The 15,109-nt window shown below is 58.3% G+C and overlaps 1 protein-coding gene across 2 annotated transcripts in view; it reads left to right on the forward strand.

Moving 5' to 3' along the window:
• The first annotated feature begins 1,904 nt into the window (after positions 1-1,904).
• Positions 1,905-15,109, forward strand: part of MYBPC3 (myosin binding protein C3) — a 17,363-nt gene continuing 4,158 nt past the window's right edge. Inside the window, exons 1-25 of one of the 2 annotated variants that reach the window (XM_040495245.1) lie at positions 1,905-2,019; positions 3,104-3,370; positions 3,914-4,027; positions 4,117-4,209; positions 4,296-4,444; positions 5,275-5,392; positions 5,890-5,938; positions 6,120-6,149; positions 6,307-6,360; positions 6,973-6,975; positions 7,311-7,328; positions 7,546-7,709; positions 8,222-8,354; positions 8,630-8,632; positions 8,771-8,895; positions 8,984-9,089; positions 9,185-9,351; positions 9,788-9,953; positions 10,645-10,751; positions 10,841-10,870; positions 12,123-12,262; positions 12,537-12,620; positions 13,321-13,480; positions 13,750-13,854; positions 13,944-14,132. In XM_040495245.1, the coding sequence (XP_040351179.1) occupies positions 1,995-2,019; positions 3,104-3,370; positions 3,914-4,027; positions 4,117-4,209; positions 4,296-4,444; positions 5,275-5,392; positions 5,890-5,938; positions 6,120-6,149; positions 6,307-6,360; positions 6,973-6,975; positions 7,311-7,328; positions 7,546-7,709; positions 8,222-8,354; positions 8,630-8,632; positions 8,771-8,895; positions 8,984-9,089; positions 9,185-9,351; positions 9,788-9,953; positions 10,645-10,751; positions 10,841-10,870; positions 12,123-12,262; positions 12,537-12,620; positions 13,321-13,480; positions 13,750-13,854; positions 13,944-14,132 (2,599 nt within the window). In that variant the 5' untranslated portion in view covers positions 1,905-1,994. The remainder of the gene's footprint in view (positions 2,020-3,103; positions 3,371-3,913; positions 4,028-4,116; positions 4,210-4,295; positions 4,445-5,274; positions 5,393-5,889; positions 5,939-6,119; positions 6,150-6,306; positions 6,361-6,972; positions 6,976-7,310; positions 7,329-7,545; positions 7,710-8,221; positions 8,355-8,629; positions 8,633-8,770; positions 8,896-8,983; positions 9,090-9,184; positions 9,352-9,787; positions 9,954-10,644; positions 10,752-10,840; positions 10,871-12,122; positions 12,263-12,536; positions 12,621-13,320; positions 13,481-13,749; positions 13,855-13,943; positions 14,133-15,109) is intronic. The other variant, XM_040495246.1, reaches the window with a different exon arrangement.

Genomic DNA, 15,109 nt, shown 5'->3' on the forward strand with positions numbered 1-15,109 from the left:
GATGAGTGGCTTTTAAAAATTTTTTTGTTTAATGTTTTTATTTATTTTTGAGACTGAGAGAGACAGAGCATGAGCAGCTCAGGGGTAGAGATAGAGGGAGACACAGAATCCGAAGCAGGCTCCAGGCTCTGAGCTGTCGGCACAGATCCCAACGTGGGGCTCGAACTCACAAACTGTGAGATCATGACATGAGCCGAAGTTGGACGCTTAACCGACGGAGCCACCCAGGCGCCCCGATAAGTGGGCTTTTAAAAATGCCGCAGTGAGGCTGAAACTCTTCAGGTTATGGTCCCAATGGGGACGATTAGTGATAATGGCTGCCACACTGGATTTTCTGGCCACTTATTACATGTCAACCTTGACAAGCAGAGTCGGATATCATCCCATTTTATAGATTGGGAAACTGAGTCTTGGAGAGGTCAAATGATTTGTTCAAGGTCACACAGCTAGGAGAAGGGTGGGCCAGATCCCACTGCACGTGGGTGCTAGGTCAGCGTGGAGCAGAAAGGCTCAACGTGTCTGGAATGGGGTGCCGTGGAGCATGGCCAGGAGCAGGAATTAAGCCCCAAGGCGTCCTCACAGCATCCATGCTGGCAGGACCCTAGTGCATACCTGCTGTCTTGTGCTCTCTGGCTTCTAGTCCACAACAAGGGAGAAACAGAAAAAGATGAGCCTAGAAGCATCTTGTTTGCAACCACAGCAAGATGGGGGGAGCAGACCACCTGGGACTGAGTAAACGCCCAAAGCAGCCAGCAGGCCTCAGAGAACCCGGACTCTGGGGCCATTAGCATTGGCGCAAACACCCCCAAATGCATCCTTGCCCCGAGAGCGAAACTGTGACCTCCCTTCTCAGGCTTCCAAGCCCCAAGAGAGGGTCAATAGTGTTCCGTCCTCTTCAAGGAGGCCAAGGGGAATGCAATACAGTTTAAAAGTAGTTAGAAAGCACTCCACAGAGGCAGAAAAGAATGGATTCCGTGTCTACAGGAATGGTAAGTTTGGACCACGTGGCAATGCTTGTGTACAGAATTCCTCCCATGGGAGTCAGGAAGGACAAATGGCCTTTCCTGATATTGGACCTTGCTTGGAGAAAGTCACGTGTAATTTGCTTCTTTCTGTGTAGCAACCGATACTCCTGAGGTGACGGGGTGGGGGGGGGGGGTGGGTAGGAAGGGGGGGCAGCCAGAGTTCATAGAGGAACAGTGGGGGTGGGGATGGGGATTCAGAATATTCTGCAGTATTTTCCGTGTGAATCGTCGTGACTTTGGCAAGAGCCATCTCTGTTTCTGCCTTCCGCTTTGAGGTTTACCCCAATACCCTTACCTGCAGACCCCGCCCAGCCCTTCCCCTTGGGTGGCACCGGCCCCCAGTACTGCTCTCTCCCCACGTGGCCCTGGACTAAGCCCACCCAGGACTCTGCAGCACGAGGCCAGCCCGGGGCCCTGTGCGCCGCAGTAGGAGAGATATTTTCATTCAGCACTTCCTGTGTGCCTGGCCCTGCTCTCGCCTTTCCATTTATAAACCCACTTCGTTCATGGAACAGTCCTACACAGTGGATACTGCTTTCATCACCCCACTTTATAGATGAGGGAACTAAGGCACTGAGGTTAAGGAAAGGGCAGTGCCTGGTCTCAGGGCAGCCCGGCCCCAGGATCTGGATCTGTGCCAATTCACCATACAATCTCCCTGTCAGATGAACATATAGATAGGGCTTGGGGTGCCCCTGAGGCCTACCAAGGGTTAGAGGGGCAGGAGCCATCATATTGGACCCGAGGGGGAAGGGACAGGAGATAGCCGGGAACAGTGTGGCCCTGCCATCGCCCTGGAGAGCCTCGCTCTCTGGAATTTGTCTATATTTAGCAGGTGGTTGGGCAAGAGGCAGATAAGAAATCCTGGGGAGGGGGAGGGCCCATTATATAGTGTGGGGGGACGGGTCCTGCTCAGATCCTCCTTGGGTGGCCTGTGACTGCTCAGATCCTGGTGTGATCTCTCTCAAGATGCCTGAGCCGGGGAAGAAGCCAGGTAGCCGCAGGTCTAGGGTTGGGGCTGAGTGGGGGGCCAGGAGGGCTGGGGCGTCTACAACTGGGGGGGTTCCTGAGTGAGTTCCTGAGTTCCTGAGATCCTGAGAGTGGGGGCTGTCTTCTGGGTCTTTTTCTGATTCTTGGTTTCTCCTTCCCATCCTTCTGATGAGAGTGAGGGTGAACCAGGGCCAGGGGGTACAGAGTGGGCCATCACCCCAGTCTCAGGACAGAAGAAGATCCCTTCCCTATCCCCATCCCATCTCCTTCTGCAGCAAGATTAAGCCTGGGCTTGCCTTTTGGGAAAAGGCTGCCACAGGCAGGGGCCCAAGTTGAGTCTAGACTTGAGCCAGTCTCGCTGAATGCTCTTGGGCAAGCCTTTGCCCTCTCTGGGTCTCAGTTTCCCTATCTGTATAAGGGGGAGTTGAGTTGGCTCTCTCCAGTTGTGATAGTCTCCGCCTTATGAGCCTGCATTCCTGTGGCCCTCACACCTGGCGTGAAAATGCCAGTTCTTCTGCTCTGCGAGAGAATGGTCGAGAAGCCCTGATCCTGGGCCAAGGGCAGAGAAAGTCACAGGCCAGGGACTTGGTCCTGGCTTGTGCCCTTACCAAGGTCATTCAGGGCAGGGACCCAGCCCCCCAGCCCCCAGAGCCTCCCAGGCCAGCTTTATCTCAGTTGCTGATTCTCAGCCTGAGGCCCTTGGAGAACAAATTTAGCCACAATTCAAGTGGACAGAGTACCTGCCCCTTGCCAAGGGCCCCAGATGATGGGGGAGAGAGGGAGTTGGGCTTCCCCAGGAAGGAAGGGTCAGGTATCCAAGGACATACCTAACAAAATTCTTGTGTGGAGGTTAGGACCACGGCCCTGGCTCTTCTGCCTACTGGCTGTGTGATGTTGGATAAGTCACTTGAACTCTCTGAGCCTCAGTGTCCGCATATGAGCAATGGGCATAATAATTGCATCTGTCTCATAGAGCCACTGAAGCATTAAATGAGGCGATGCATTAAAGTGCTTTAGGAAGAAGGGATGCAGGGATGGGGTGCCTGGGCCAGCCAGTGGCTCCTGCAACCTCCATTGGCCTATCTCAGTCTCAGCCTTCAGCAAGAAGCCAAGGTCAGTGGAGGTGGCAGCCAGCAGCCCTGCTGTGTTCGAGGCCGAGACAGAGCGGTCAGGAGTAAAGGTGCGCTGGCAGCGGGGGGGCAGTGACATCAGCGCCAGTGACAAGTATGGCCTAGCAGCCGAGGGCACGAGGCACACTCTGACAGTGCGGGACGTGGGCCCCGCCGACCAGGGACCCTACGCAGTCATCGCTGGCTCCTCCAAGGTCAAGTTTGACCTCAAGGTCATAGAAGCAGGTAAGACCCTGGTCCGCCTTCCCTAGGTTTGAGCTTCTGGGGCAGCCTGGCCATCTCTCCCTCACCCAGGGTATAGGAGGAGCCTTTCCACTTTCTTGCCTTTGCTTTGGCTGAGCTGTCTGCCAGGAATTCCCTTCCTCCCTTTTCTGCAGCAAGACCTCACTGAGTGTCCCCATGTGTCTCCCTGGCCTGTTCCAGTCATTGTGGAAGTAGGGAAAGTTCTGAGATGGATAAGGCACCATGCAGCCCTCCCTCCAGACGCCTTCTCACAGATGGGGACTCGGTGGGCTGCGTGCGCTGGCAGGGAAGCCCCTGGTTGCTGCGGGTGTGGAGGGAGCCCCTGGGGAAAGGAGGGGGGGAACGGAGCCCACAGCCTCCCGGGCTGACCCACCAGGGCGTGGGAGCGCAGTCTGCGAGGGTGAGGAGGCCAGATGCGCGCACTGCAGTATGTGACCAGCCTGTAAAGATTGAGGGGGACCAGGGGCAAGAGGAGGGCTCTCTGCTTAGAAGCTGTTCCACGACCCCCCACCCTTTCCCTTCCAGAGAAGACAGAGCCTGTGCCGGGCCCTGCTCCTGCCCCTACTGAGGCTCCTGGAGGCTCCGGAGAAGCACTGGCCTCGACCACTGAGGAGGAAGGAGGCTCCCCAAGTCCCAAAGGTGAGCCGGTGCAGGGAGGGCGGTGCAGGGACGGTGAAGGCCAGCGGATGGGGTGTCCCAAGACAGGTCACAAAGGCCTCTGCTCACAGGGTCAAGCTCAGCAGCCCCCGATGGCTCTGGTGCCTCTGATGACCCCATCGGCCTCTTCGTAATGCGGCCACAGGATGGCGAGGTGACTGCAGGTGAGTGTGGGCTGCGGCACCCCGGGGCAGGGGCAGGGCACAGCAGGGCACCCGCCCAGGCCCAGCCTGTCGCCCTTTCCCTGCAGGTGGCAGCATCACCTTCTCAGCCCGCGTGGCCGGCGCCAGCCTTCTGAAACCGCCCACAGTCAAGTGGTTCAAGGGCAAGTGGGTGGACCTGAGCAGCAAGGTGGGCCAACACCTGCAGCTGCACAACAGTTACGACCGGACCAGCAAGGTGGGGCCTGCGGGCACGGCATGGTTCAGGGGCCCCCTGGAAAGAGGGCTTGGGAGCCCCTGGGAGGCACCGCGGGCACAGGGGAGCCTGGGGGTCACCCTGAGACTGAAGGCACACAGGAGGTGCAAAAACGAGACCTAGGGAAGTTGGGAAGCAGGTTGGATAGCCAGGGGCACCCGGGGACAATGGGGAGGCCCAGGAGACCTGTGGGACATGCGGGGCTTGGAGGGCATGACAGTCTTAAGGGGGCATAATAAAACTTGTGGGGGCAGGGGGCCCAGGAAGGCTGAGGGACCTCATGAAGCATGGGGCAGGTGGCATCAGCCAGTGAAGATGTGAACCCTCTGGATGGATGAGTATTGGAGCTCAAGGGGCCCTTCATTATACAAAGAAACTGAAGCTTGAGAGGTTGTTGCTGCTGGTCTGATGTCACTCAGAGCCAGGCCTAGAACCTGTGCTTTGACTCCCAGCTTCTGCTCCTCCCACTCTTCCACAGTCTTGGCCCAGGCAAAGGCTCCTCTGGCAGGGCAGGGCCAACACGTTCAGTTGTGTGGGTTGTGCACTGCACAAAAGTGCCTTGTCTTAAGTGAAGGTCATTTGCCTCGTAGCCATCACAGATTTATATTTTATTACCACCTTGTGCCAGCAGATGGCAGTCATGTGTCTTGAAAAGGGGCTCTTTTTCCTATTTACACAAAACCCTTACCCACAGGTTAACTAAACCCTGAGGGGTGAAAATGTTGGTGGCCATTAGCCACTCCCAGTCTCCTTTAGGAGTGAAGGGCCTTCTCTTCCGGTCCTTGGTGTCCCCTGATACCTTCCTTCTACAGGTCTACCTGTTTGAGCTGCACATTACAGATGCCCAGACTACTTTCGCAGGTGGCTACCGCTGTGAGGTTTCCACCAAGGACAAATTTGACAGCTGCAACTTCAGTCTCACTGTCCATGGTGAGGGGAGCCCTGGCGTCCTGGGCTCAGGTCCCCATGGGTCTCATCCCCCACGTCTGCCTCCATTTCCCAACACTAAGGAGGATGCCTAGTCCCAACCGGACAACCGCTGCCCACATGCCCAGTGCTGCTCATGCAGGGGCACGAGAGAAACCCATGGAGGTTCCCAGGGTTGGGGTGGGGTCTGACAGCCAAGTCCAGATCTCACCTGGATGGTGAGATGGTCCAGGCTCCTGGCACAGGTGAACAGGTAAAGGGTGAGCTGGGAGCTGAGTGGGAGATCAGCCACCGCTAAGGGGCCGGGGACCAAAAACTACCCAAACTCCCTGGTACCTCAGTTCTGGAAAGGCTCAGAATGTGGGGTCCTGGGGCAGATGCCCGCTTTCAAGGGTCATGGATGGGCAGGTCTGTAATATCGGAGACTCCGGGGTGAGTGAGGCTTCTGGGGTGTGCCCTCTGAAGCCCCTTCCCTGTCTCATCTCCCTCTCTGAACACAGAGGCCGTTGGCCCTGGAGACCTGGACCTCCGATCAGCTTTCCGCCGCACGTGAGTGGTCATCTCTTCTCAGGGACGGCGGGGAGACCAGTGCTGGGATCTGAAGCCCCTCGGGGTCAGGGCTGGGAATGATGTGGGGGGGGGGGCTGTGGGGGGACAGAGCTGAAGTTGATAGTGATGGGGGACAGCAAGCTCCCCCGGGCAGCTGAAGGAACTGGTTCTAACCCCACAGGAGCCTGGCTGGAAGTGGTCGGCGGATCAGGTACCCCTCTCCCAGCCCATGCTTGTCAGACTTCGGGGCTCTGAGATGGAGCCCCCCATCCAGACAGTGTCCCTTCCTCTCCCAGTACCTCTCCCCACCCCCACCTCCCCAAGCCTCTTCCAGTTGGGGAGGTCCTTACTGGGGCCCCTCTCCGTAGTGACAGCCACGAGGACGCTGGAACTCTGGATTTCAGCTCGCTGCTGAAGAAGAGGTGAGCCCCTGGGTAGCAGCTCCTGGGCAGATGGTGAGGCCCCATTTCAAATCCCAGCAATGCGGTTTTCCGGCTGTGTGGCCCTGAGCTGGTTACTGTACCTCTCTAAACCAATTTCCCTGTCTGTCAAATGGGATAATCCTAGGGGTGCCTGGGTGGCTCAGTCAGTAAAGTGGCGACTTCGGCTCAGGTCACGATCTCACTGTTCGTGGGTTCGAGCCCTGCATCGGGCTCTGTGCTGATGGCTCAGATCCTGGAGCCTACTTCGGATTCTGTGTCTCCTCTCTCTGTCCCTCTTCCCCTTGTGCTCTGTCTCACTCTGTATCTCAAAAATAAATAAGCATTAAAAAAAAAATTGGATAATCCTGGTGTTGGGAAGAGTCAGAGGGCTCTGCAGACATGATATCTTGTGAACTAACATCCTCCCAGGGCCCCCCACGACCCCTGACGCTTGAGTCCATGAGAGCTTGCCTCAGTAGACTCCAGGGACTCACAAGAAGCTGGGAGGGGGCGCCAAGCTGCAGGGATTTCTCCCCCAGCCCCTCCAGCTGACTCTGTCCTCTCCCTCTCTCTCCTGGACCCTGCGTTGTGGCTGATGCTGCCGCGGCCTAGAGAGTAAGCATCGGGGGCCGGTGTTTGGGGGCAACAGGGTGTTGGTGGGACTCTGTACCCTGGTGACAGACAGGGCTGGGAATCGGACAGACCTGAGTGTGGATCCCCACTGCCTGGGGCGTCTCTGAGTTTTGGTTCTCCAGATACTCACCTGCCAGAGCTCAGGAGGAGCAAACAAGGCCCTGTGTGGGGAAGGAAGGCCCTGCTGTGTAAATGGAGGGACACTGGTGTGGGGAGAAGGGAGGGGTGAAGGCCCACGGGCTGTGGCCCCAGGGCCTTTGTGGGCAGGTGGCCCATGCCTCTAATGGTCCACTGCCTTTTTGTCCTGCCCGGAGCAGCAGTTTCCGGAACCTAAGGTGAGTGCGTGATGAAGCCTGTGCCCCCGTCACCCCCACTTCCACCAGGACTCCCCCATACTGAACTCGAGGTCCAAAGCCAGCCCAAGCGGCACCACCAGAGGGGTCCTGGGCCCCAGGAAGCCTCACCCCAGGGGAGGGCGGGGGGCAACAGTCCTGCCTGCCCCCCCCCCCCCAGCCAGAGGGGATTCCCTTGAGGCCTCTCTGCTGGACGCAGGGACCCGAGGCTGGAGGCGCCAGCCGAGGAGGACGTGTGGGAGATCCTGCGGCAGGCATCCCCCTCCGAATATGAGCGCATCGCCTTCCAGCACGGCATCACCGACCTGCGCGGCATGCTCAAGAGGCTCAAGGGCATGAAGCGAGACGAGAAGAAGAGCACAGGTTAGCCCTCTGCTGCCATGCAAGAGGAGAGGGCACACGCACACACTCACGTGCGCGCACACACACACACACACACACGAAAAGGTAAGAGTCAGCTTAGACCAGAGACACCACAAGAAGAGGACAGAGCACAGCCGGGCCCTCCTCACTGAGTAGAAGCCTGGGGGGTGCTGTAAAGCAGAGTCAAGAAGGAGAGAAGGTCCCTTTGGCTGCTGTCTCCCTCTCCGGCCAAGCTTCTGTCTCTCTGGGAGCTGCTAACCCTATCCCTGAGCTCAGCAGGTGGAGGGGACCCCAAGGAAGGCAGAAGGACAAAGAGAGAGGAGACAGACACGTAGAACAGACAGAGATAATAAAGAGACAGGCACAGTGGAGACAGAGAAAATGGGGGACACAGGCAGAGGGTGGTGCGAGGACTCGGCCCAGTGGCACGGCCACCAGCCACGGCGATGCGTGTGAGCCTTCTGGGGCAGCAGGGGCGGCAGGGCAGTGGGGGTGCTGACGGAGGCGCTCAGCCTTTCAGAAGAAGCTGGAGCCCGCCTACCAGGTGAGCAAGGGCCATAAGATCCGGCTGACCGTGGAGCTGGCCGACCCCGACGCCGAGGTCAAGTGGCTGAAGAATGGACAGGAGATCCAGATGAGCGGCAGGTGCGGTGGGGCTGGGGGTGGGGGGGGGGCAGGTGCAGTCCTGGGAGCAGCGGGGGCAGGGAGGCTCCCAGCCTGCTCTCCGTGCCTCTCACGGCCGGCCGCTGCCGTGTTCTCTGTCTCTGTGCGGCTTCTGCCCTGCGTGTCTCTCCCCATCTTCCTCTCCCTGGGTCGAACTGCCCATCTTTCTGTCTCTGCCTGTCTCTGTTCCTCGCCCTTTTGCTCCGGGTCTCGCTTCCTCCCGCCTGGATGCTCCCGTGGCCCCTTCTGCTCCACAGCAAGTAAGGCCCAGCTCCGGGAAGGAAGGCTCGGGGGTGGGGGCACGGTCCGACGGGAGGAGGGGGTCGGACGGGGCACCTGGGACACACGAGGTGAGTGACGGCTGTCCACCCATGCCCCGCCCCCGGCCCCCGGCACAGGTACATCTTCGAGTCCGTGGGTGCCAAGCGCACGCTGACCATCAGCCAGTGCTCGCTGGCCGATGACGCGGCCTACCAGTGCGTGGTGGGCGCGGAGAAGTGCAGCACCGAGCTGTTCGTCAAAGGTGGGCCTGGACCGGGGCCCCTGGGAGGCTGGGACCCTGCAGGGAGGGTGCACAGGGCTCGGCCATCTACGTTCTCCTTGCTCGCCAGAGCCCCCCGTGCTGATCACTCGGCCCCTGGAAGACCAGCTGGTGATGGTGGGGCAGCGGGTGGAGTTTGAGTGCGAAGTGTCTGAGGAGGGGGCCCAGGTCAAGTGGTGAGTGCCAGAGGCACGGGGGCGTGGGCAGGGCTGGGGGGCCTGCGGGCATCCCCAAAGGAGGCCTCGGCACTTACCGCCCGCCCACCGGCCAGGCTGAAGGATGGGGTGGAGCTGACCAGGGAGGAGACCTTCAAATACCGGTTCAAGAAGGACGGGCAGAGACACCACCTCATCATCAACGAGGCGACGCTGGAGGACGCGGGGCACTACGCGCTGCGCACCAGCGGGGGCCAGGCGCTGGCCGAGCTCATCGTTCAGGGTGAGGCCGGGGGGGGGGGGGGGGGGGGGGGGGGGGAGCACGGGAGGCTGCAAGGCCCTGGGCGCCCTCGGCCCCAGCACCACCCCCGGCCGTGTTTGGGAATCAGGCAAACCCAGGATGGAGGCCTGTGTGACCTCGGGCAGGTCACTCTGACACATCGAGCCTCGCCACTCTCATCTGTAAAATGGGGGTGCCGAGGTGGCCACCTCAGAGACTACTGGGAGGGCCAGATGGGCCTGGTTAGTGTCGCCCCGCACCACACGCACACTTGAGCTTCCTCGTGCACCCCGTCCCATCATCGTAGGCACACATGAATCACACTCACGCGTGCACATTCGGGTTTTCACATGCCCGTGTGATCTCCACACCGATTCACGCCCACACCCACACACACCCTCCCCGGCTCACTGGCTCTGCCCTGCCCTCCGCCCCCCAGAGAAAAAGCTGGAGGTGTACCAGAGCATCGCAGACCTGACCGTGGGTGCCAAGGACCAGGCGGTGTTCAAGTGTGAAGTGTCCGATGAGAACGTGCGGGGCGTGTGGCTGAAAAACGGGAAGGAGCTGGTGCCCGACAGCCGCGTCAAGGCGTCCCACATTGGGCGGTGAGTGTGCAGAGCTGGGCCCCGATGCAAAGGGGGGCAGGCAGACAGGAGAGCAGAGACTGAGACAGAGAGAGAGAGACAGAGGGAGAAACAGACAGACACTAGAGACACATAGGGAGACAGGGAAAAACAGGGAGAGACAGAGAGACAGTGAGACAGAGAGGGACAGGAAGAGACACACAAATAGACACAGGACACAGACTGAGACAGAGAGACGGAGAGAGAGGGAGAGACAGGAGCATACAGAAGAGAATCCTGCAGAGGCAGAGGACAGAAAGAGAGAAGTAGTGAGAGAGACAGACAGGCTGGGAGTTCCCCCGGCCCCCTCCCCGCAGGTCATGGCCAGGGCAGGGCAGGAGGCAGGCAGGCCAGCTCTGGCCAAGGGCCCTCACTCTCTCCCACTCTCTTACTCATGCCTCGAGCATCTGCACCGGCCCGTGCTGGGTCCAAGGTCACAGAGATTAGTGACAGCAGCCCCCGATCAGTCTCTAAAGGCCCAGCCAAGGGGCACGTGTACATTGCCTACCTCTGAAAACACGCGAGGGAGCTAGAAAGTCAAAAATAGAGAAGGCATTTAAAATACCAGCACCCCACTGAGCTAAGGCGGGGCAGGGGCCCTCTGGAGCCCTGACTACCACGAGACTGGGGTGTGTGGTCCAGTGGGCTCCCCTGAGCCACCACATCCCTGCAGAGTCCACAAACTGACCATTGACGACGTCACGCCTGCCGACGAGGCGGACTACAGCTTTGTGCCTGAGGGCTTCGCCTGCAACCTGTCAGCGAAACTCCATTTCATGGGTGAGCGGGCGCCTGGGCCAGGTGGGGGCCCCGTCGCCGGGCTCTGCCTGTGCCCAGCCCCGTGCCGCATGCTCTCCCTTCTCTTGCAGAGGTCAAGATTGACTTCGTGCCCAGGCAAGGTGAGTCGCGGGACCTCCTCCCCATGCCCACCCCACCCATGTCCCTCTCCATTCACAGAGGGAAGAGCAAGGAAGCTGGAGTGGGGACCTCAAGACCCAAGCCCCAGCTCTGTCAGTCAGAACCATGGGCCAATTATAATCTCTATGCACCTCAGTTTCCTATTCTCTGAAGTGGGAATCCTGACGTGCCTCCTCCACGGGGTGTAGGAAAGATGAGACGAGAAGATGTGAGGTTTCATTATTAATTTTCTGCTTTTAGAAGTACCCCTCCTTCTTTTACATTAAACATCAAGCATTTATCCTAACTCCAGGAGGGTAGTCCGGGCTGAAGCATGCTCTAGGTCAGGGCTTTCCAAACTAAGTTCATTCATTGAATAGGGATACTCCATTTAAAAAGGGTTCCATGGTTGGAGGGGCACCTGGGTGGCTCGGTCGGTTGAGCGTCCGACTTCGGCTCAGGTCATGATCTTGTGGTTTGTGAGTTCAAGCCCCGTGTCAGGCTCCGTGCTGACAGCTCAGAGCCTGGGCCTGCTTTGGATTCTCTGTCTCCCACTTTCTCTGTTCCTTCCCCGCTTGCACACGCGCACTTTCTCTCTCTCTCTCTCTCTCAAAAAAAAAAATAAATAAATAAAATAAATAAAATAAAATAAAATAAAAAAGCATTAAAAAAGGTATATGTAAGTGATGAACCACTGGATTCTACTCCTGAAGCCAAGGCCACACTGTATGTTCACTAACCTGAGAATTTAGGGGGGGAACAAAAAGGGTTCCATGAAGTCAGTTTGAGAATCACTGAACACTTGGGCCACCTCCTGCTGACTCAGAAGCATCTCAAAGGCTCTGGAAAATCCTGTGGTGAAGAAATGTGCTAACTTTGTTTAATCCAGGGCCTCCTCATCGATTTGGCCGTGGAAACTTCTTTTTCTTTTTTCTGGCAAGACACTGGTGTTCCTCCTAAGCGCAGTCCGAGAAATGCTACAGTAGGCGACCCGGTGTTACAAACCTCCCTGGAACTTCCTGGGGGGATGGAAAGGTCTTAGATCTTGACCTGGTGGTGGTTGCACAGGTGTATACAATTGTGACACCTCATCGAGCCGTATGCTCAAATCTTGGCATCTTCTTGAATGGAAATTATGTCAGTCGAATTGATTAAAAAACAACCACCAGGGGCATGGACTCCTTCCAGTTTCTGCCTCTTTCGTGGGGCTTGGGCCCCTGCCCCTTTTTCTGACCTATGCCATCTCCCCCCCAGAACCTCCCAAGATCCACCTGGACTGCCCGGGCCGCAAGCCGGATACGATTGTGGTTGTGGCTGGGAACAAGCTACGCCTGGATGTCCCTATCTCTGGGGACCCTGCTCCCACTGTGATTTGGCAGAAGACCCTCACACAGGTACTGTGGATCCCTCCCCCACTTCCCCATCTGTAAAATGGGTGCGTGGGACCAATGGGTGTTGGCATCGGCTCCCCACCCCACCCCACAAGTGCACACCCTACAACTGGCTACCCACTGGGAGTGCAGAGGCTCAGCTGGCTGGGAGGCGGGCAAGGTGGGCAGCAGAATGTGGGTGGGCAAAGGGGGGCCAGAGGGGCCGCTGGGCAGGGATGATACCCTCCAGGCTGAGTCAGCCCCTCTTCCCCCTGCTTCCCTCCGGCTCTGTTCCCAGAAGAACAAGGTCCCAGCAGGGCCATCCCTGGATGCCCCAGGGGAGGATGCAGGTGACAGTGACGAGTGGGTGTTTGACAAGAAGGTGAGTGAGGCTGATGGTGGGATCCAGCTCGTTTGCCTCCCGTGATTTTCTGCCTACACGGTTTCCACCCTTTGGTGAGGTCTCCGTGAAGCCACCACGTCTGGCCAGCTGTGTTCCTGCCCCAGGCATGGTCTACGTGGGATCCTCATGCCTCGGTCAGGCACGAGTTCCCTGAACATTGCTGGGAAGCCCTCATGACCGGGCTGTTCCCAAGGCTCCCGTCTCCCTGGGCCGACCTTGACTTTGTACTTCTTCCCGACTGGAGAGGGGGTTTCTCTGGCACTTTTCTGTCAGAGCAGCTGCCTGGGCACCACTCGGGTCAGCTCTTCCTCCTCCAGGCACAGTTGACCCCTCCACCCACCTGAGGTCTTTCGGGATCCTCAGCTCTGTAAGGTCATGTGATTTCCATTTGGCAGATGAGAAAACTGAGGCACAGAGAAAATCGGTGATTGCCTAAAGCTCCGTGATAAAGCCAGACCTAGAGCCCAAGCCCCTGGCCCCAGTGCTTTGCCCACGGCGAGCGCTAAACAAAGCTGTCTGGACTCGGTGCTCACAAGAGTGCAGTTTCCACTCAAGCTACATCTGCTCCCGGGACCCCGTGCGGAGTTCTGTTCCTATCTCTGGCCATTGCACGGGCTGTCAAAGCCTGTGGTGTCTGACTTGGCCCTTCTCCCCCACTTCCCCTCCCCCCCCACCCCAGCTGCTGTGTGAGACCGAGGGCCGGGTGCGGGTGGAGACCACCAAGGACCGCAGCATCTTCACTGTCGAGGGGGCAGAGAAGGAAGACGAGGGTGTCTACGTTGTCACAGTGAAGAACCCCGTGGGCGAGGACCAGGTCAACCTCACAGTCAAGGTCATCGGTGAGGCTGGCTGGCCTGGGGCCACCAGGGAGGCCCGTCCATTTACTCGTTTAGCCACGTGACAAACATCACGGGCATGCTCTCAGCTCCATGGAGAGGATTGGGATGAGGACATGGGGTGAATGTGGGCAGTGGGGAGCCATGAAAAACATTGGTCACAGGCTGGTGACACGATCAGAACTGCATTCTGGAAGCATCTGTGGGGTGGTGGGGGCAGGCAGCCTTGGCCCTGGGCCCTGGGCGGGGCTGATGTGGGTCCATCCCTCCAGATGTGCCAGATCCCCCCGCGGCCCCCAAGATCAGCAATGTGGGTGAGGACTCCTGCACCGTGCAGTGGGAGCCGCCTGCCTACGACGGGGGGCAGCCAGTCCTGGGTGAGTGCAGGGCACGGGGATAGAGCTCAGGGCCGGGGTTGTGGGGCAGGCTGGGCCCCAGACCAGAGCTCTTGTCTCCCCTTCATCAGGCTACATCCTGGAGCGCAAGAAGAAGAAGAGCTTCCGGTGGATGCGGCTGAACTTTGACCTGCTGCGGGAGCTGAGCCACGAGGCGCGGCGCATGATTGAGGGCGTGGTGTATGAGATGCGAGTCTACGCGGTCAATGCCATCGGCATGTCCAGGCCCAGCCCTGCCTCCCAGCCCTTCATGCCTATTGGTGAGCCTCGCTGGCCTGGCACTGCCCCACGCCCTCCCTGGTCAGAAGCAGCTGCTCTGTGGGTGGCCACCCCACTAGGCATTTACATCCGGGTCCCTTTTAAAAGGCTCCCTCGGGGATAATCCTTTTCATTTCACAGAGGACGGAAGTGAGGCTCTGAGAAGTTAGAAGACTTGCTCAAGGTCACCTAGCTGGTAGGGGTGGAGCTGAGCCTCTCACCACTCTGTTGGTGCCTCTCAGGCCTCACTCTCCACATCTGTAAAATGGGGATAATGACAGTATCTACTTCATGGAACTGAGGTTAGGGTGAAATGAGATAACGCAGGCAGAACATCTGGCATACAGCAGGTGCTCAATAAATGTTAACTGTCCCCTCTTCCCCACTCCCTTCAAGCAGGGTTTGTCATATATGGGATAGGGTGAGGGCACTGGGCGCCTTGGGGTCTAAGAGGCGTGGGTCTGTCTCCACCACCCCCAGGAGGGCCATCTGGGGTCACTGCCCTGAAGTCGCCATTTCCTCATCTGAGTCACGGGGGTCGAGAGGGTGGAAGGGATGCTGACAGGTGTGTCAGGCTCTCAAGGACAGCTGTCCCTACCAGGATGTGGGAGTGGGGGGGGGGGGGGGGGGTTTGTGGGAGGGGGCGAAGCCCCCCCCCCCCCCCCGACCCAGCACGGCGGGGGGAGGTGGAGGCAGGGGGGGGGGGGGGGGGGGACTGTGGGGAGAAGGGTCCAGGCCTCTCTCTTTAGAGACTGGCTTCCAGTCAGTCAACTATTAGCTGTTAGTCAACTCGCCCGATCATACAGTGCCAGGAAATCTCGTTTTCAGCTAGTTTTTCTTTAACTTACATTTATAGCATTTCCTGTGTTGTCTGACAGAAGGGGCTCCTTCTAAGCATGTTTGTGCTCTTTTGGGTATCTATTCCTATTTAGCGCTCTTTTTTTTTTTTTTTTTTTTTTTTTTTTTTTTTTTTTTTTTT

The sequence above is a fragment of the Herpailurus yagouaroundi genome, unplaced genomic scaffold (genome assembly GCF_014898765.1).
Source record: "Herpailurus yagouaroundi ecotype Mexico unplaced genomic scaffold, PumYag 187, whole genome shotgun sequence".
Taxonomy (NCBI): Eukaryota; Metazoa; Chordata; class Mammalia; order Carnivora; family Felidae; genus Herpailurus; species Herpailurus yagouaroundi.